The sequence below is a fragment of the Carassius gibelio genome, chromosome A23 (assembly GCF_023724105.1).
Source record: "Carassius gibelio isolate Cgi1373 ecotype wild population from Czech Republic chromosome A23, carGib1.2-hapl.c, whole genome shotgun sequence".
Lineage (NCBI taxonomy): Eukaryota > Metazoa > Chordata > Actinopteri > Cypriniformes > Cyprinidae > Carassius > Carassius gibelio.
The window spans coordinates 8,136,359-8,159,683 of record NC_068393.1 but is presented as its reverse complement, the minus strand read 5'-3'; the positions used below and the strand labels follow the sequence as shown (position 1 = coordinate 8,159,683).

General features: G+C 34.7%; 1 protein-coding gene across 4 annotated transcripts in view; it reads right to left on the bottom strand.

Moving 5' to 3' along the window:
* Positions 1 to 23,325, bottom strand: part of LOC127944563 (zinc finger and BTB domain-containing protein 46-like) — an 88,223-nt gene that overhangs the window by 9,384 nt on the left and 55,514 nt on the right. For 2 of the 4 annotated variants that reach the window (XM_052540583.1, XM_052540584.1), the window contains exons 3-5: positions 8,683 to 8,952; positions 1,626 to 1,855; positions 82 to 124 (exon numbers count right to left, since the gene is read on the bottom strand). In XM_052540583.1, coding sequence (XP_052396543.1) covers positions 82 to 124; positions 1,626 to 1,855; positions 8,683 to 8,952 — 543 coding nt within the window. The remainder of the gene's footprint in view (positions 1 to 81; positions 125 to 1,625; positions 1,856 to 8,682; positions 8,953 to 23,325) is intronic. The other 2 variants (XM_052540585.1, XM_052540586.1) reach the window with 1 other exon arrangement.

The window sequence follows — 23,325 nt, the reverse complement described above, 5'->3', positions numbered from 1 at the left end:
TGCCGGGATATCGGCTTATGTATGTGAAAAATAACAGGCAGTCATGTGGCGGGCCATCGGCGTCACAGACGCCACGCGTACCTGCATTGTTATTTGGACTATTGTCTTCTTCTTGCACTTCCTCCTGTAAAAATATACACACATGCACATCAACACTTGTGTACTTCTGATCACAGGTCTGTATTGAAGTGTGTACTCCTGAGGCATGCAAGTTCATGAGTTAAAACACACAAACAGACACACTTTAAACAGAAGAAATAGACCGGACCCTTGAAGAAAGAAGAAAAGCAACGAAACAGTTTAAGCAACAACACCAGACATAGCATGCAAGTATTAGTATTTTTGATAATTACTAGTAATATATATATATATATATATATATATATATATATATATATATATATATATATATATATATATATATATATATATATATTAGATCCAAATCTAAATTCAAGATACATTCTCTTACTCTTGCGCAATTTTGCTTTCGTATATACAGTATTTAGACCTAGAGTCAATTGATACATTTTATGTTGTAAAAACTTAAAATTCTAATTGTAATATTGTTTCCAAAATAATTTTAAAATATATATATATATTAACTCTTTGCCAGTATGATAAGAAAAACTAATTTTATTCAAGACAAGTTCTCTTTAAAAAATGCTGCCGCAATCTTATTTTAGTGACATTTAGATATTTGCGTAAAGTTTTATTGGTTTGTTTATGATTTGTATTAGTTCAACTTGGGATTTCTCAACAGCATATCCAACAGGTGGAGACAAAGAGGAAACTCTTGGGACACAAGAGTATTGTCCATGAGGTAAGGTGTGTATTTGTTTGAGAGGTGGAGGATTACAGATCTGATTGTTTTTTTTTACCCATTCTCTGAGATGTGTGAGGCTTGTACGTGTATAGGTGCGCCCCATCCCCCTCGTTTTCGTTCCACCCTCTCTTGCGTAAGAGTGACACGTTATGGTTTAAGCAAACAGATGGCTTTCCACAGAGATGGTACAACTTCTAGGGGGGGGGGGAGGTCCTGCGAAACCAAATGCCACCTCAGCGCACACGGGGAGAATGCAATTTCCTGCTCTCACTCAAGAAAACAAAAACCCACCCTGCCCCTCTGCATTGTCCATCACTATTGATTTCTATAGCCACCTGGATCCCCCTCTTGTCAGAAGATCCAAAGCTACGGCAGTTGTCGTTATATTCATCAGAATCACAAATGCACAGGGCACACACAAGACGATAGACATCCTGATTTAGGGGGATCCTAATCTTGTTAGAATATGGTCGAATTTGTTAAACATAACCACCACCACAGATATTAAGTGTGATGTGTTACCCGAAATTTGGAATAGCTGATGGATTTGATTGGTTCTGGTCAGGTGTAAAAATCTTTGGAATATGTGGAAATCCCTTCACACTGGCCTTTATTTTTTATCACAGAAAGGCAGAAAATGCATGAATTAACAGAAAGAAAGAACATGCAGGAACAGAGCAGGCAAAGCAAAAAAAAGCAACAAATCTACAGCAATCCGACAGATTTTTAAAAAGGAGCTATATATCAAGAGACACAAAGCTGAAGGATAAGTGGCCTAATGGGTGTTTGTTGGACTTACCTCAGTGGGTGAGGCCTTCAGGGCCCCTTCTGCATGGAGCTTGTCTGGAGAGCCCCCAGACTGTGGCATACTGAGGGCCCCTGGGGGCCGTGGCACGGATGGCGGAGGCGGCAGTAGAGGAGGAAGAGGAGGAAGAGTAGATGTAGGAGAATATGAAGACGCCCCGTGTTTGCTACCAAACAGGGCTCCTGGATGGTGGGAGCTGCTGCTGCCATTGGAGCAACGAGGCCCTGAGGAGCACAGGAAATGAGTCTCACCCACCTACTCTCAGACCAGCGGCCATCTTCCACACAGCAGAAGAGAGAGAGGAGGAGGAGGAGGAGGGGAAGGGGGCAAGGGGCACACACAGCCTTCATTTAGAACCAGAGAGGGAGAGGAGGGAAGAGATGAAGAGACCGAAGTGGGGTTAGGGCTTGGCCTCTCTCGCTCAGTTTTTTTTTTTTTTTGGTCCTCTCCATCCACCCACATGTACACACAAGGGATAGCCGTGTGCGTGTGTGTGTGTGTGTGTGTGTGTGTGTGTGTGTGTGTGTGTGTGTGTGTGTGTGTGTGTGTGTGTACTGTATGTGTGAGTGAGAGATTTTAAACAATGTCGGACGTTTTCTTTATTTTAAAAAACCATGTCAGGCTACTTGCCAGAATCTCTGCAAAAGTTCAAACAGGATATACACAAACTAGATTGTAACCATGCTTCATGAAAGAAACCAAGAGTAGCGGAGGCAAAGGTTCAGAGAAAGGTGAAATATTTACACCAATTATAGAATATAGAGGGACAAATGCAACATTCTTATTTGACTTCTTAGATTATTGATTTGTCTGTCTTTGATGTATAATAAACTGGATTGTCAATTTTGTTAATTCAGTGCAATTATAAAAATAAAAAAATTAAGCACGCCCTATGACCTCTATGTAATTCTGCAGTAAGGAATTTTCCCAGCAAGTTGCACCTTAAGATGCATTTTTAAACCTTTTCAAACTTCTTCTAAGAAAAGGTGCTCATGCCACAAGACATGACGCAATGGATGCAGTTACAATTACATTAGTGACATTTCACAAAAACCCCGTCATTGGTGTGGGGATGTATGATTCATAATTCAGACAGTAGTCACTTTGAAACCTAACAACTTTCTGAGGGTCAACACCACAATATGACATGACCAGCTGAACCTAATTAGAATTGTCTTTTTGGAAATCTTTCACACTCACGTGGAATTCCTGAAAGAATGACTGGATTTCACTTGAGAAAATTCCTAAACAACAGTCAAAGTGACCACACCTCTATAGACTTCTAAACTCACTTTTTGTTACTTTTATTCAATGATTCACTTTTTTCATTTTCATTTTTTTCATCATGTGCTAGACATATATGAATAGACAGTATATGTGAGACTGAGCTACTTTCAAGCCACTGTGTTTCTGAGTGTTCATCTCATCTTTTTTTTTTGGACAAAAATGTTTGTGGACTCCTGTTCTTGGGAGTATGCTGGAGTTGCTGGTTAAGCGCTGAGTGGACAGATGCACATGCTACAGTACTGCACAACCACGAACAGATTCCTGAAATTCTCCTCTCCTACACTGTACACTCCCATCTAGCACACATCACCCTCTCATTTCTCCTTCCTTTTGTCTGCAATGTGTAAATGAAGCCGTGCTGCAAACTCCTCTGCATCAATTAACAGTAACTGAAACTGAATGTATGGTTCACATCAAACTGCTTCCAAATTTCCAAATAAAGTGCAAATAAAGTTACGTGTTTTGATGGCGGTTGCATATCTTTCTTGGAAATTCTCAGTGAAAACACTGTGTTGCAGGTTTGATAGGATCTGGGACAGGCATTTGACCTAATGACCACCAACCGTGGTCCATTACAACTGAAATTTAAAGACTGATCTCAGGTCAGCGTTTGAAATCAAGCTTGTAAAGCGTTGTCTCAGACTTTGGCTTATAGATGAACTGACTTTCACATCTCTCCTATTAATTATCTAAATAAAGTAACATGTCCTACGGTTGGTTTCCCAATCTAATGGAATCTCCAGGGAGATAATGCTCATCCGAATGTAGAAACAATGAGTAGCTGGGAGGATACAGGGAATCATGTTATGCTATTACAGCTCATGATACACCAGACTCAAGAGAAACCACCACATGGTATCTGGCCAGCTGAGGTTAACCACCAGCTGCCACGTCATAGGGTGTCTTTTCAAGAGGAAACGGTACAAACCTTTATATGTTACTTTCCCATGAAGATACCTGACTGCTAACAATATTTCTGTGTGGTTTGGAAGATACGTTAGTCTTAAATCAATTTGTTATGTGAACTATGGTTGCTTTTAAAATTGCATTCTCTCTAAGTAGGCACTTCTTTTGAATAAGTAATAACTTTGCAACCATTAAAAAAATGTGTGTTCTATATAGTACGAATGCGCGTAGTATGACTTTAATCCAGACAAACTACATTCACTATAAAGGAGACTTGACTTGACTATGTTGTTATTTTCATGTAACCTCCAGTACATGTGTTGGTTGTGTTGCTTCACTGTCATTCTCAATCCTCTCTCATGGCCTCATGTGTTAAGTGTTCATCAGATACGCAATTCATAATGTTGCCGAAATAGTAGGTCATCTGAGTACTTTTTGCCTACTATTTTATGAATACTGTGAATTCTGACACATACACTTTTAATTCTAAAAATACTCTTTTAATGTACTGTTTGTATGCATATATGGATACAGTCTATGTTGTATCATGGGCAGAGATTGTCTAGCTACAACCCACTCTTAAGACCTATGAATTCTGCAAAAAAAAAAAAAAAAAAAAAAAGGAGAGCAGACAAATAGCTCGAACTGCAGGACAGTTTTACCTTCATTAGTGAAGCATTTGCACCCAACCACGAAGGCACATGCTCAGGTCCAATTTACTGAAATTTCAGCCCCAAAATAACCAAAATTTCAGCTCATTTCTCATGACAGATTGCCAACAGATGCACAATTATGAACACATTCATTTGAATTCCACTTTAGAAGGCAGCTGAATTTACTTCAAGTCAAAAGTTTGGAAAACTTTTCAACATTTCAGAATAACAGTACAGTTATTAATAAAATGGTGCAAATTATGTGATATTATATTGATAATACAATTAATATATTTATACATTATTGTATGTATAAACTAGGGCCGGGACTTTAACGCGTTAATTGAGATTAATGAATTACACAAAAAATACTTTACACTTTATGTTGAACTATGTATTATTTTGTTGGTGCAACAGTTTATGTTGAACTCTTTATTGTTTTGGCCAAGGTTATTGAGAGCATGTTATGGCCTCTGAAGCAACAGAGAGATGTTTTCTAATAGTCAGGGTTTCCAATGTTCTGAATGTAATCGACAGTATTGTGTTTTACTTAAAAAAACACTTTACAGAAGGTTCCAGCACCTATAAGCTTCCTGAATTTCTGAAATGTACTATTTCTAAATTGTTTCTAAATATGCTATTGCTACACTTCATGGCAAAAATTGCACTGGTCTGCTAGACTTGGTTGAACAAAATAAACAATATTTTGTTGCTTAAGCTTATGTATTCAGTCATTATTCAGTGGTATACTATAAATCCATGTGAAAAAAATTACTTCGCACTGTTCTCAGATAAAATATTTATATGCGATTAAAATGCGATTAATTTAGATTAATTAATTACAAAGCCTCTAATTAATGAGATTATTTTTTTAATCGAGTCCCGGCCCTAGTATAAACATTTATATTTGCCAACAAAACTTATTTCTTTAGCATTTGACAACAAATTCAGACAAGTATGTCCAAAACTTTTAACTTGTAAAATGTAAAGTTACATATCTATAAATATGACAGTAAGGTCCAATTGAGTGCTACAGATTACAGTATTCATTTTATGTCCATTTTGTTCTCTATATATTTTATGCACACCATCTCATGTTCAGTTCCGTACACATCCTGTATTGTATATTGCATTGCTATAGTATCAACTGCGTATCATTTCATATCCACACTGTAGTGTATGTGGTTTGGAACGTGCATTGAGTGTGTAGGTGTTTTTTTTTCTTTGGAACAACTAGATGATTCCTAGTAAGTCCAAATTTGTATATCCATACACATAACTCCCCCCCCCCCCCACCTCTCTCTCTCTCACACACACACACACACACACAGTCCCTTGAGACTCCAGCAGTGGCATTGAAGAGGACAGGTTGTCAGCCTGCTGTCAGTGTGTATAGATCAGTAGAGAAGACAGACACACACCTAAAGCAAATCACACCACCAAACCTGTCCCGGGATCAGCCAATAACACACTATCTGGGTTAATCACAGCAGCCTGCAGGACGCAAGGGGACCCGCCGTGACCCGCTCGGCGCGATCAAATCAATTCCTTTCCCAGAGACTTCACCAGATCTACTTTGAAGTTTTGGAGAGGAGGGCGACTAGTGATGCGGCATGGTGCGGTTCACCGAGCACTGTTTGTTTTAGAGGGGCGCAGAACCCCAAACTATCACCGGTTGATCAGTTACATATTAACAAGAGCCTTGTGGTGTGCGTATGTGTGTGTGTTCTGTCTTCAATACGCGTCTCTTCATGTAGAACGTGTTTGAGGTCTTTCCATGGTTACTGCTGAATTTTGAGATTTGATTTGAAATCATCATCTTTATAATGTTTTCTCTGAAACAACTTTAATTTTCAGCTAATATGTCACCAAGACATCTTTACTGACAAACCCTCCCCAACTAAAGTCCACTTTTATGGTGTTTCATGCTGACTTTAAGCCGGAAGTAAAAATCACAGGAACATTGTGTCAGCGCTGGTGGAAGGCAGGATCCATACATTAGCAAGATGATCAGATTAATGCTCTTCTACGTCGTCTTTTAGCTGGAGTTTGGGAGACAAAAGCTCCTGTGGTGCGAGTGACAGCCACTGTGTTTCATCCTCAAGAGTGGCCATTAAGACTTAATGTAGTTCAGCAAACACACACTCTTGAGCCTGCCCTAAGGGTTTTAAGAGCAGGAGTGGTTCAGAGTTGTCCTCCCTCTCCTATTCAGAAGACTGAACTTAAACAGACAAAAGAGACAATTACCAACCCAGGACAGAGAGCGAGAGAGAGAGAGGCAAAGAAAGGGAGAGAAGGAGACATAAACTCGCTAAGGAATAAGCCAAAAATAACAACACACTCAAAGACCCACACACATTCAATACTTTGACAAAGTGATTGAGTGTGGGCAAAAATTGGGTTTGGCCACCCAAAGCTTTTATGAAATTCAGTGCCATTCATAAAAGCTCTGGCATTTTCAGAGGACATATTCTACCACAAAAATGTTACTACTCACACACACTTCAACAAAATAACTTGTTGAGGGCATAAATATGTATGGAGAGATCTAAATATGACAAACTACAGTTCAGAAATTCAAATTCTTTCTTCGCGAAGTACATTCCGATGTAAAATTCAACACTGTCTGAAGCCATTAAACACCCTTACGAGAGGAAAATATATTTTCCAATATATTTCTTAAAATATATTGTGATATATTGTAATATATTATTTTCCCTTTTTATTTTCTAATATTTTATATATTTGAATACATTTAATAATATATTGATGATACATATATTATATAATATATTGCAAAATATACAAATGATTGCCGCTTTCAATATATTGCAATATATTGGAAAAAATAAATATATATAAGATATTACATAATATTTTCCAATATACCGAATATATTTTTGTTTCATAAGGGCACACTATTTTACATTTACCTAGAGTGGTTATGAGCAAACTGCAATACAAACTAACTGTACATGGCTGCAGACTTCACATCATTTTGTTTGCATATATATATATAAACACACACACACTCATCTCAAATTGCATGTATAAGTTTTCGTATTATCAATATTCTAAATATGCCATCATGCAATTTTGTAAATATTCAAGTATAACCTTCCTCAGGGTGTTCCTAGTGTTGAACGGCACATAATCTCATTAAACAAAATAATTAATTATTTGTTTATATTAAATCTAAAATCATTTTGCATTGTAATTTCTTAACCTATGTCCTTTTTTGCAAGATGAAAAAACATCTATAATGCCCCAAAGTTTCCTTTTACTCATATCTAAAGTTTTCCTTTCCATCAATTAATACATTTTAAAATGTCTGCAAACCTAATTTTAAGACAAACTATTTTAGGGCACACTTACTGAATAAACATGAAGGTCAAAAGACACTAAAGCTTAAAAAGCTATAAAATGGCTGTTCATTTTAAAAAGTCTAAAATACATCTAAAGCTGCCTTTAACCACTGAAGGTAACTGGAAAAATCATAACCTTGATTAAACGTGATTAAAAAACGTTAAAGAACTGGCAACCAGTTACAGGACCAAAACATTCCCCTTTCTCTTAATACAAAAAACATTTTAACCTACAATTCTAATGCAGAAAATGCATTCATTACTCAAACACAGTCATCCACACCAACATAGTGTCTAAGACACAGTAAACTAACAGGATTCCATCACAGTCTACAGATGACACAAGTCAGCAGGAGGATATGTTACTCATAAAGACTTCTATCTACAGGGGCACAGAGGTTCACAAAGACAAACAGAAACCTAAAGGAGAGGTTTTTATCACTCAGTGGTTGCAAAAGAGCACAGATGAGTCCCTGTATAGGAAACTCCAAGGTTTGTGGACACATAGCATGTTAAAGTGGTTCTGAAGAACTAAATGACAGCACAGCCTTTACCATTCAAGCAGAACTACATACAAGCTCCTATAGATCCTCTCAAAACATCATTGTATATGGAGGAGACCTACAAAACCTCAACAGCACACAAACAGCCCAGCTTATAAGGACCTAACACAGAACCCTATGGTCATAGAGACCTGTCAAAACCTATAGGAGAATCAGTTGCACCCATTGTGACACACAGCATATATTGTTGAAGCACATCTACATCTCAGTGGGATTCTATCAGAACTATCTATTGGAAACTCCACGAGCGAGAACAGTGGCCCAAAGTGTGACTTACGGGAGAGAGAGTGTCCTCCCTTGGGCAGGTAGTCGAACAGAAGTGGGTTCTCCTCTCCGAGCATCTCTGCCCCCAGAGACAACAAGCTGTTCTTGCTCATGAGGGCGGCTCGCAGGTTGGCCACCGAACCCGCTCTCTCCTGGGCCACGGCCTCATCCCGCTCCCCGGACAGAAACCCACCGTCCCCCGCTGCGGCCTCCTCCTGCTTTACCAGGAGGTCCATGCGCTCGCCGCGGCTGTCGGACATGTTGGGGTCCGTCACTTCTGCACCTGAGAGGAAAGAGAGGAATGTTAATGAATTTTTCAAAGACACAAATACACACACCCACATTAGAAGAAGGGCAATCGTCCACTAACATGTGAGAACAGGTTCAGGCCCAGACCAGAACCTCTGCATGTGTGTTTTATGTCTAAAAATGTGTCAGTTCTTCTTTTATGGCTAAAACATTAAGCAGGAGGGTTGTGCAAAAATAACAATACTTTCCAATTAATTGGGGCCTTTATTTGACCAATCCTGTATTTCTTTGTAAAATCGCAAGATTGATCTTGTCACTTGACTAAATAAATTTTATGACCAGGTTATTTTAAAGTATAGTTCAAAGATTATTATTAATTACCTTTTTTTTTACCATCAATTTTTTTTTCCTCAAAACATAACTCAATCTTTTGGTAAAAGACTCCTTTCTGGTGTTGTATGCCAGACTTCTCCAATCATTCTGTCCACATAAAACCTTTTTTTTCCTTTTCATTCTGATAATCTGATTCACTCAGATTTTTCTCACTACATAGAAGAAACTCCCTGTCCCTCTACTAATACATAGCGACTTTCACGAGTTCACGCTTACATTTAATTAGCTGAGGTATGGTATTTGTATTTGGCGTCCTGTCCGGGGAAGGGCTCCGAGCTCGGGAATGGCCCGAACCTAGAGTACACCACCTTCCCCGTCTATTCATAAAGTGAACTCAAAGTGAGGAGATGGGGTGGAGGAGGGATGCTGATAAACCGTCAATGGATAAAGGTAAGTCAGCGATATTTATACTATGGGATTGATTACTTGATTATTGTCTGACGCGCTCCTCCCGAATCTTGTTAATAAAAATGTAATTTAAACTTGAAACATCCCCAAATGAATCTGAATCAAACTGAATCGAAATAGGAATCAAATCGCATTGAGTTTGCAAAATGGAACTAAACTCTATAAAAAACACAACTGATAAATAAACCATTAAACAAAGGAAAATATTTGATCCTTGCTGTTCAAACTTTTTAAAGTTGGGGGGAAAATGCAAAGTGAATCATTACCTACTTATTCGTTACTTCTGTCAAATCAGACAGCATAGAGGAGGCTGTCAACACACACACACACACACACACACACACACATACACGTCTATGTTACTAAGAGGGGACTATCGCTCTACACTGACCAAGAGGGGACCAGTGTTTCTGGTCATTTTTAAGAAACAAAAATTACATACAAAATTTTCATTTGAGGTCTTTTTTCATAATATAACTGAAAAAATGCATTTTTAATTTTTTCTAAAAACATGCCAAGTGGGGACCTGAGTGACGTCTACCTATCCAACAGAGGACCTCCATAGACTGCAATGCAACTGTGTGTGCAAACATTAGGGCAATTGTACCAAGTGTTTCTTTACAATCTAACTGTATTTAAATGCAACTCTAAACTTTGAAACATTCACACTATATCTCCATTGAAGAAATATTCTAATAGAAATCCAAAATGTTTAATAAATTAGTATGACATGCAGATATTTTCGGGGCTTGAGACTAATACAAATACACTTCTCAATATATGAATGTAATCACACAGATAATAAGACAAAACAAGCAAGACACTATAGTTAATTTGAGGATAGCAAAAATAAAGTAAAATAAAGAGCTCTTTAAGGTAACAATTGCATGTCCCCAGTTAGATGGTGACGTGTGACGCCTGTTAGACTGAATCACCTCTTCTTACATCTCAGACACATTGTTAACATTATATGTTAAGTTAAGAAACTACATTATATGTTAACTTAAGAAACAACATTATATGTTAACTTAAACAATATTATATGTTAACTTGCTGCATTGAAAAATTTCAGTTGAGTTCAGTAAAACACCTTTTAACTATGCTACTTTAGCTGTTTAACACTGACATTTTCCAGAGGCTCAATTGTTTTATGGTATTATCAACATTGCCATTATATTCAGAAATAAATAAATAAATAAATGTAATTTGTTAAATGTAAAGGCAACCAAACAGATCACGTCATGCTTCACCATCTAACTGGGGACCGGTTTGATCTTGGATGCCAATTTGTGCATTTTTTTAATAGATAGATAGATAGATAGATGGATGGATGGATGGATGGATGGATGGATGGATGGATGGATGGATGGATGGATGGATAGAATAGTGCTAATGTTGATCTGAACACTTAGGTCCCCTGTTAAACGGTAAACTGCGACATCTCTTTGGTTGCTTTGACATTTCTTCAGAATTTCATGTTGACTTTGAAAATATTCAATTGGCTAAATTTCTAAATCAGTGTTACAATCAACATATATTGAAACATTATATTATCATCCTTGCCATAGCATTCAGAGATGGTGAGAATGTGAAATATTGTTAAATGTAAGGTCAGCCGATCAGGCGTCACACTTCACCATCTAACAGGGGACCAGTGTGCTTTAGTCTAGTGAAATCACCACTACATGCACAGACCTGTTGCTGTGTATGTTTAGTATGTACAGTTTAGCCTGTGTGGAATTGTTTTTATTATTTGACTTTTTTCTGTTCAACACAAACAAAAATGACCCTCATTGGCCGATAAGAAACATCAAAGGAGGATTCGTTGTAGAGTGTCTGACAAAATGAATGTCTTGTAATGTATAATGTATGCTCAGCACCGTTGAGTGTTCCCGCGATCATTAAATCGAAACATGTACGCGTATTTAAAAGGGATTTTAATACCCCGCATTTTGAGAGAGACTCCCTGATGCTCGCAAGTTAGGCTTGATAACATATCTAGACTGTTATTAGTATGTAGGCTATGACAGGTTTTGTAGTTGTCTATAGATCTGTTATCCTTCTCTATTTGAACTTTGAATATATAGAGAGCACTTATTGTTTCTACTTAATACGACTATTATGTTATTTGTTATGTGTTTATTTGTATGTTCAGTTTGTGAAAAGAAGTTCACTTTCAGTCAGTCACTCTCAACGTCACATCGGTGATGACTGACACATTGTGAGCCTACTTCTAGAAGCTCATAATTCATGTACGGTTCCAATGTCTAAAGAGACTCAGATAAAATCATGCAGGAGAGAATCCAGGCAGTTGAACAAAACCTTTTACAGAGCTTGAGTGTTGTTGTTTTTACTGCATATGATAATTCATACTCAAAAAGTAGAACTGAAATTATATTGATTACAAGATGATTTTTCCAGTCAAACATTTTTAGACCAGAAGTTGGTCATTAAGATTCCTTTTTTGTATCTGTAAAAATCTTGTCTTGTGGCTTGAGTTAAGTGTTGGCATTAATGCTAATCAAACAATAAAAGGCGAGAAGAAAAATAATTACATTAATTTCTCAAGTAAAGCATTATTAGTTTGTTTAATTTACATCAACAAAACAAATTTATGGGTTAAAAAGAGCAGAAAGAGCTCTTTAAGGTAACAATTGCATGTCAATACTTCTGACAGTAAAGAGTGCATGTGTTAGATAAAATGAGTTTGGTCCCCAGTTAGATGGTGACGTGTGACGCCTGTTAGACTGAATCACCTCTTCTTACATCACAGACACATTAACATTATATGTTAACTTAAGAAACAAAATTATATGTTAACTTAAGAAACAATATTATATGTAAGCTTGCTGCATTGAAAAATTTCAATTGAGTTCAGTAAAACACCTTTTAACTATGCCACTTTAGCTGTTTAACACTGACATTTTTCAGAGGCTCCATTTTTTTGTAGGGTATTATCAGCATTGCCATTATATTAAAAAATAAATAAATAAATAAATGTAATTTGTTAAATGTAAAGGCAACCAAACAGATCACGTCATACTTCACCATCTAACTGGGGACCGGTTTGATCTTGGAGGCTAATTTGTGCATTTTTTAATAGATAGATAGATGGATAGATGGATGGATGGATGGATGGATGGATGGATGGATGGATGGAATAATGCTAATGTTGATCTGAACACTTATCACCCTTGCCATAGCATTCAGAGATGGTGAGAATGTGAATTATTGTTAAATGTAAGGTCAGCCAATCAGGCGTCACACTTCACCATCTAACAGGGGACCAGTGTTTTTTTATTTTTTTATTTACTGCATTAAAATCTTCAGTTGGCTCCAGTAAATTAAATGAACTGAATGTCTTTTAACATTTGCACATTTGTGGATCCAACTGAAAATTCTCAATGCAACAATCAATATATATTTTTGAGTTTTGACCTCCATGTGTGTATTAGTGTCAGGTGTTGTATGGTCAGCTACAATAAAATACTTTAAGCATTGGCACTTTAGTCGTTTAACACACTAACATTTTTCAGAGCAGCACTTGATTTAGGGGCTCCATTTTTATTATCAACATTGCCATTACATTCAGAAATAGGCAGAATATTCTAAACATTCATGTGAAATGTAAATTGTTAAATGTAAAGGCAAGAAAACAGATAACCATTTGGATCTTTGGAGGTAATACATACATACATACATACATATATATACATTATTTATATATATATATATATTTATATATACATATATATATATATATATATACATATATATATATATATATATATATATATATATATATATATATATATATATATATATATATATATATATATATATACATATATATATATATATATACATATATATATATATATATATATATATATATATATATATATATATATATATATATATATATATATATATATATATATATATATATATATATATATATATATATATATATATATATATATATATATATATGGAGACTTCCTGAACTGAAAAGGATATTGTGAAAAAACAAAACAGCATTTTGAATGAAATCAAGTCAAACTTTATTCTCATAATCTCTCTAAAAATAGCTCTCAGGGTTTATGGGCTCAGTACTGTTCACCCAAACTTCTCTTAACTGAAATTATTCTGTTGAGCACAAAGTATTTAACTGTTTTCTGGTTTCTTCCATTATCCTTTAGAATCCTGTTTGCATTTATGCATCTTTCACAGTCCACTTCTCAAGGAGCCTTCATTTCCTCAAAGTAGATCTTGAAACAGTGTTCTATGACTTTCCTCTCTGTTTCTGACCAGGGCTTTCTGGGTTTTGCTATTTAACAAAATTAAAAGATAAAAAAATATATATAGTGAATAAATATATGAATGAATGAAAAAAATGTAATGTCAGTAATACATACTTTACAAAGTTGAAAACATGAAAAGACAATGATCTTCAGCTCTTCAGTATTGTTTGTGGTGAATGGAAAATACCGTTTTGATTTAATGGCACTAGTGATTTACTGATGTGTCCAAGACTGAAGTCTGAAGTCTTTTCTGAATTGGCAGCCCTTATTTCAGAAAGATCATCATTTGTGTCACTATTTCCTGAAACCACATGGACACTGCTGTAGCTGTTTTTGGTTCATATTTGATAAGACCAGTGATCAAATTCACACCAGTATTTATATCTAATCATTTTAATGCTTATTGTAAACTCTACAATAAGTCTTTGCACATAGTTTTGACTTCCTGAAGGCTTTCCTCAATAGTAGGATACTCTTCCACTGATTTGCTCAGCATTCTGCTTAAGTCTTTCGTCACATCGAAGACTGAAGTTACTCGTTCTGACATGTAGAGACAGACCAAGTGGATCCTGGGTGTAGGGTGTAGTTGTCTGATCAGGGTGTTGTCCATCCATCAGGATGTAATGGACCAAGCATCCTGCTACCTGTAATATAGAAGATTCATTTATAACAATCTCTAGTAATGGCCACCTGACTAAGCTGTACAGAATTAATAATGATATTGTTATGAACGCTGAAAGTGACATGCAGAACATTTCAACAAGTGCTCTTTTTTGTAAAACTGATTTTAATTAATGCTTTAATTAATTATTTTAATCATATTTGTTACAGACTAAAATTTTATTATTGCATACATTAAACTTTTTGACTTGCATCCCCTTTTATACTCAAACCCAGACCCAAATTAAAAGATGTAATTCATGTAATAACACACTAGTAATTAGTGATTAACCTAACATTTTAAGGATCCAGAATTGTGCATTAGTTAAGAATAAACAAACCAGTAATTAATTATTAACTTTTTCACAATTATTGAGTGGCACTTACTAAGTGATATTCAAGTTTATTGACCAGAATAAGCCAATAATTATTGATTAACTAATGCATTATTCTGGATTACCAATGCATTATTCCCTTAAAATAAAGTGTTGAAGTGTAAAGTTTCACTTTACAATAAGTCAGGTCAAGTCAATTTCTATTTATAGAGCACAACATTAACACAACCATCATTGATCCAACGTGCTTTACAAGAAAAGGTTACTTTAAAAGTAACAGAGATCAAAAATTAAAATAAAAATATGTATATATACACATTTAAAAAAATAAAAACATACATCAAAAGAACTGTTCACAGCATCACTCAAATGCAAGGGTGTAAAAATGAGTCTTTAAGTTTGATTTAAAAGCACTGAGCGATGGACAGGACACATTAACTAACAATGAGAAATACATTTGTTTAAATATTTAAGCTTTGTTAACATTATAAAAAATACAACTGTTTATTTTTTGTTAATGTTAGCTCAGCTCCATTAAATAATATTTATTAATACATTATTAAAATCAAACATTGTATTTGTTAATGATGAAAGTAATGTTTACTAACATTAATAAACACTTTAAAAGTGATTTTCATGTTAACTAGTGTTAACCAATGACATCTTATGGGAAAGTGCAACTATTTTATGAAATATAGTAAAGACCATACCAATGCAGATTGTTTTTTTCTTCACTTTGATCAATAATCTCTATTGTGTTGTAGTGCTATCTGCCCTGTTCACGCTCTCTCTCTCTCTCCCACAAACATTCACACCTCTCACAGGATCAACACACCTGACCAGTGAGTCTGGGATCAGGAAGACTGGTTTAGTGTTTTTAAGAAGACTTTTCTGCTAATCAAGGCTGCATTTACCTGATCAGAAATATTGTCAAATTAATTTAAAATTGTGAAATAGTATTACAATTTGAAATAACTGTTTTCTTATCGAATGTTCTTTAAACTGTAATGTATTTCTGTGATGTGCAGCTGTATTTTCAGCATCATTCCTCCACTCTTCAGTGTCACATGATCTTCAGAAATCATTTGAATTAGCTGAATTGATGTTCTTTTATGATCAATTATTATTGGTTCTCAATCATTAATAAGGATTCTTATATTATCAGTGTTGAAAGCATCTTTTCCGTCTTCATAGTTTTGTGGAAACTGTGATATATAGTACTTTTTAGGATTATTTAATGAAAATAAAGTTCAAAATTACAGCATTTATTTAAAATAAACTGAATAGACCTATATAGAGATATCTATAGATATATTGTCTATATATACAGTATACGTAGAGAGAGAGAGAGAGAGAGAGAACTGTTACTTTAAACTGTGATAATATCACTATTATATAGTTTTCACTGTACTTTTTATTATTAAATAAATGAAGACTTGGTGAGCAGAATATTCTTTTAAAGACATTTAAAAAATCGTACTGATCCCAAACTGATTTAACATTGTTTGTAACAAGTTTGCCAGGTTAATTCCATTATTTTACATTAAAACTCAAAGGAAGTTTGACTACTACAAATAAATAACAATTCATGAAATAACTCTGAAATGTGAGCTAAAGTTATTGAAATAGAAATGTACCTGTCTCCATGGGCAGTCAGGATCTCCGCAGTCGAACATCATTTCTTCTCCTGTAGTGATGTTTGTGGTCCCAAATGCACACAAATGTGCTCTTTTCTGTTCATCAACAATCTGTTGGTCACAAACACATACAAACGCACATATTAGCTTTAGAGAATACATACATTTATGATACAAGTTTAATATGTGTCCCAGTTGTTTTCGAGTTCCATTGATTATCAATATTTAATATTTTATCAAGTATGATTATCAGTACATTACAATCTTTATAACTGTGCATCAAAATTAAAATACACTAAATATTCAAGCCTCTGATCATCTATAATTTCTGTTTCTGTATTTTTTCACACTGCACACTATGAACTAGTAATAACATTGCACAGTACACTTCTTGAAATTCATAAGCTACTATGCCAAGTATTTAATTAATATTTGCAGTCATACAGTATTGGAGACAGAGTCTTTAATGATAACTTACCTTTCTCTTGATTCTTGACTGAAATATGTCTTTATCTTTCCCAGATGCAATGAATTTCAAAGCTTCCTTTTCAGGACAGACTCTTCTTGGTCTCATTTTCCTGTGAAATATTCAAGATTTTTTTTAGGGTACACTGCATTTGCCAAAATGAAAAACAATATTTAGAAACAACCACAAAAAAAATCTATCAACAAATGAACAAATATATACAGTAAATAGAGATTAAACAGCACTAACATTCACTAAGAGACTACATGCAAATTTTAACAGTCTGCATGCATTTTTGTCACATTTATTTTTTAAGTCTACTATTTACATATTATCAGAATCTAAATTCAGAATATATAACTTACCTTTTCAGTGTTGAATGGAAAAAAGAGATGAGAAATGGCCTTAGTAGGCTTTGTTGTATGTGGTCCCTTGTAGGCAATGTAGGAATCTCAAAAAGCAGTTTGTCCTTCAAGGTTTTGGAATTTTATTTCACAAAAAACTAAAAAATTCAATGTAGATTCTGTCAGGAAAACAGTATATATATATAACCCCACCCAGCTATCTGGAGCGTGATTGGATGAGACTCAGTTAGCCCAGATACTGTTGGTACTGTTGCTGTGAAGGGCCACGTGATAATGTGGAGACATTAGTGTTATTAGCATAAGAAGAGAGCACAATCAGTTTACCAGACACTGCTGGGGGAACTGGGGGATGTGGGGATTCTTTAAAACAAGTCACTTTGATTCAGATTGATCTGCTTTAAGATTATGTAGCTTGAAAAATAATCAGGGAATTTTATTTTATTTTTTACACTCATGGGCATTTAGTGCTAGAAAGATTATAAAAGTATTAAAAACTATTTGTGCTGTATTCAAAGTCTTCTGAAGTCATACAATAAGTTTATGTGAAAAGTTTCAACATTGAGGTATTAATAACTGAAAATAATTCCACTCCATAAACACAGTCATCATAAAATACAGCTGAATTTGAGTTTGAGATAAAAGACATCAAAACTGACGTAATAAATGTCCCTGTCCACAGCGTCTGTTGATGCAAAGGTATTTTAATGAAACCAGTGAAATACCCTGCACATGGACAAACTGCACTAAATGGACAAACTAAAGATTTACGCCAAGGGCTCCTGACCAAGAGTCAAGGATTCAGAAAGTGTAAAAATGGTCCCCAATGAGACTGTGAATTGTGACGCCTGTTTGGTTGCCTTACATTTATCAATATTTCATATTCTGTTTATCTATGAAACAACAATGTTGATAATAACACTAAAACAGCCATTCTTGCCATCAGAAAAAGTTAAACTTAAGTAAAAACATAAGACATAGAGTGACTTGTCAGGTCGAGATGCAATGCATAAGAGAATGGCCAGCATGCACTGGAGGAAAGGTGGACAGAGTCAGGAAGTTTGTGAACAATGTGATGGCCAAGTTTGTTCTCTGTGTTAATGGAGCATTGTCCATCATCCACACATAATGTTTGACAAACCTGAGCTATATTTAAATGATGAGGTTCATTTAAGCCCTAAGGGAAATGATATATATTTTTTTACTGATATTATCCAGTGTTTGAGAGACCACAGACCATAAACCTGATGCTGGACTGGTGCATGTTATGGGAAAGAAGGTCTCCTGTATTTTTAAAAAGTACCCAGCAGTGTTCAACAAATGCCTGACTTAATAAAAGTATTCCCCGGACTTACTGCTATGATCTTATTTTATTTATCTAGCATTTAAAAATAAAATAATATACAATGCCTAAAATATAAACAGCTTCTTTGCAAAAATGTTGAATTCAACCTAAATTTAATAATAATAAATTAATATCTGGTATAATTAAATACTATTTTATCATTTCATTTATAAAATACACTTAAATAGACCTGCTTTCTTTTCTGGGCTTTGCTTGTATGTCCAAGTATCTGCTCGCTGTGAGAGGCCAGGTGATAATGTGGAGACATTAGTGTTATTAGCATATGAAGAGAGGAGACCATCAGTTTACCAGACACTGCTGGGGGAACTGGGGGTGTGGGGATTCTTTAAAACAAGTCACTTTGATTCGGATTGATCTGATTTAAGATTATGTAGCTTGAAAAATAACCTGATTTTATATATATATATATATATATATTTGTGTGTGTGTGTTTCAATGTTTAGGTCTCCATTTTGTTCACTACTGCATGGTCATTTCTACACAGACTAAACTGTACATGCTAAACTTACACAGCAACAGGTCTGAACCTGAACTGTACTACTAACGTGAAAAGATTAAGAACACTGCAATTAAAGTCTTTTAAATCATTAATGCAACTTATAAAAATTAAATTTTCTGAATGAGGAATTGTTTTATTTTTTTGTGTGGCTTAACGTCGGGTTTTGAGTAGACTTTTCTATTTAAATTATTAATTTTAAGTTTACTCCGTGACGTCACGCTGTTGTTCTAATCGACGTTTAGAAGAATCCATTCAACACGGCGGATAATCACAAGCGACTGGACTTGGAGCTTGAACTTATGGAACAACTTGTAAGTACATCAAAACAATTGTGAAAATGTCTTATTGAATATCAGGATAAAGGGATGTTTTTATTTTTGGGAAATGCTGTTTTTACAGAGCGCCCAAGAGCTTTTGAATGTGCATTGATTTGGATTCTATTTTAGCATCACTGCTTACAGTATGATGTTAACGTCTAAGAAGGACACTAATCTTAACGTTAGCTGGCATTTCGTCACTAAACGATTTGAATGTCACTGATGTTAACGGTGATGTTCAGGACTGCGTTTCTCAAAAGCATTATGAGCAAGTCGATTGTTGAGACCATTTGGTGTCAAATGTTTCTACGCTCATCTTAGCCATACAGTGCTTTTTTTGGGGAAATGCCCTGGTAAACGTGTGTTTGTTTGTTTTTTGGTCTGTTTTTAAGCAACTAGCTTCTAAGAGTACTAATCCAAAATTAGGTTTAAGCTTATACACAGACATGAATATTGTAATATATTAAAATTACAAAAGAAATGTACAAACTTGTAGTAAACCTTTACAAATCTTTCTTAAACTGCAGGCTGAGCTGGATGCTGAATATAACAGAGTGAACCTCAACACTTCAGGTAACTTCTGTTGAGCTGAAGAGCAAACCTAACATAACAGGACACAGACTTGGCTTTCTCTTTTCCAGTGTCGGTTAAACACTTTACGTTTTTGTGGTTTTCTAGGTTTCACCATATCAGAGACCTGCAGGATTTCACAGACATTCATGAGATTCTAAACGTCTGATCTTCATGTGAAGGCAAATCACAAACACTAACTGCCTCTATCACAGTTTTTTTATTATTATAGTTTTTTTTTTTACATGATGTCAACATTAAGGAGCCCTTCATGCTTTCCCAGTGTACATGTGTGAGAATAAATGTTCTTTAGGATATGAAATGTAAGAATTAACTGCCATAATAGATCTGAAATAAGAGTGGTGGAATTATGACGTCAGAGCTGTTCGTTGCTTTGAGATTTTCATATGTTTTTTTTAATGGAGTTTTTCAATTTATGAATAAAATAGTGCCTGTGGTAAACATAACTTGACGATGCTTCTATTTATTTTCTACAGTGTAAACTGCACACACTCACAGCCTAAAACTTTCTTATTTAAATTAAAATTAAATTAAAAATTAAATTTATGCATTTAGCAGACGCTTTTATCCAAAGCGACTTACAGTGCATTCAGGCTATCAATTTTTACATATCATGTGTTCCCGGGGAATCAAACCCCCAAACTTGCGCTTGCTTGCTTATTTTTATTATTTTTTGCTTATTTAGCTATTTATTAAAAACATCGTTTTTCAAAAATGAACATAACTGCTTCAATATTTGTGTCTGATGTTGTCTACACTGGATGCGACACGATCCCCATCAGTGAAATGATGCTCGTTCTGTTTATGATCAAATTTACTGACACTACGTTCAGATGATGTGACACTATAGTGTGATGTCATCAAGTCTAGACACACTTTCAGCTCAGCGGGGCACGGCACAAGTCTCACGTTCGGTGTAGACATGGTTAGACAGTGTCTGCTCTATTACAAATAATTTATATTTAAATCAATCAATAAATAACCTAAACCTGTGGCATTACAAGATGGAAAATATAGCCTAGAAAATATATTTCCGCTTGCTCTGTCCTCCATCCATGACACTGTTTCACTGCGGAGCTGCAGTTTAATCTGAACAGCTGAGATGCATGATGGTTAGATGCATGATGGGCTAGTATAAAAAACAATAAGGTCTTTCCAGCTTTAAGGTAATTCTGCCTTATATATATATATATATATATATATATATATATATATATATATATATATATATATATATATAATCTTGTCTCAGTTTTAAATTTGACTGTTAAATTATAAAGAATGAAATTTTAACTTCTTTGGAACTACTTCTTTGTCATCTGAATATTAATTTTAAGTAGGGGGAAAATCAATTAAAATTGTAAATCAGATTTTTTTATGAAAAAATTAGTTTTTTGTTTGTTTGTTTTTTAGGCCATATCGCCCAGCTCTAGAACGATCCCATGGTGAATTACTCTTCTGGGTTCTGATGTTAAAGTTCCCCCCACTCTGTTGGCATTACATATTAATGTCTACTTTAGTCTCTGACGATAAAGTTTTCCTCTCTGTGCTTATTCCAGGAGGAATTGAGCGAGACATCACTGACACAAGCCCCTCTCCTGCTGATTGTGTTATCATGGACAATGTCCTGCAAGCACTGCAGTTGTGATGAGATGATCTTCCAGTGTTTCACATTCAGAAATACACAGATCGTGCGGTTTAAAAAAGGCTCAATATTTTGACTGAGTTTTTGATTATTTTTTTAGTTAGTATTTGTAATTTATAAAGTACCAAAATAATTGCTAAATGAAAAACATTATGTATGATAAACAGTTTTAAGTACACTGCACTTAAACATTAAGCAAAAAAAAAAAAGCTTTTTAGCTTGACTTGACTAAATTAATTCATGTAATTATTATAATGTATAAGTAAATAAAAAAATTTGAGTTGCTTAATTATTCTTTTTTTTTTTAGATAATTGGTGTCCACAAAAAAATTGAGTATTTAGAACTTATGGGTTTTTAGAGTGTAGAAGTGATGTGACTAAACTAAAGCACACTGGTCCCCTGTTAGATGGTCAAGTGTGATGCTGGTTGACCTTACATTTAGCATCTTCACTATCTGTGCATGCAACGCCAATGTTGATCATAACACTAAAATACCTGTTCAACAAACACTGTAAAAAGATTTTAGGGTAAAAAAATAAAACCATATTAATACTACTAGTGAACAATCAAAAGTAATTTAAGTAATTTTTTGTAATATAAGTAATATACTAATATACATTATAGTCAAAATTGTGTATAAAGACAGATAATATGTGTAACTCATATGTCATTATTACATTCAGAAATAATGTAAAAAATGGCTTAATAGAATTAAACTTAGTAGGCTTCTCATGGCAAAATCAGCCAAATAGACGTCATAATTCACCATCTAACTGGGGACCAAAGTCATTCTAACAGAATCTCTTGTGTGTCTATTTCCACACTGCTTAAACTCTCAGTGTTCTCAACCGGTCACATACTGACAGAAAACACTGTCTATCCACATGCAGGTGCTCCATGGATGTGAAAGAGGAACCTTTAGCATCAATATGCAGAATCTATGGGCAAATGTTATTTCCTGATGAAATAATATATTGGGGTACACATACTCATGGACATTTAGTGCAAGAAAGATTATAAAAGTATTAAAAACTATTTGTGTTCTATTCAAAGTCTTCTGAAGTCATACAATAAGTTTATGTGAAAAGATTCAACATTGAGGTATTAATTGCTGAAAATAATTCCACTCCATAAACACAGTCATCATAAAATACAGCTGAATTTGAGTTTGAGATAAAAGACATCAAAACTGACGTAATAAATGTCCCTGTCCCTGTCTGTTGATGCAAAGATATCTTAATGAAACCAGTGAAATACCCTGCACATGGGAAAACTGCACTAAATGGACAAACTAAAAAATGACGCCAAGGGTTAACTGTAAACTGACATTAAGAACTTTTACTTACAAACTGTTGTTCAAATTAAATTTAAGATTTTAAGATGAAATGTAAGATTTTTTTCAAGCATTTTTTACAACATCTGC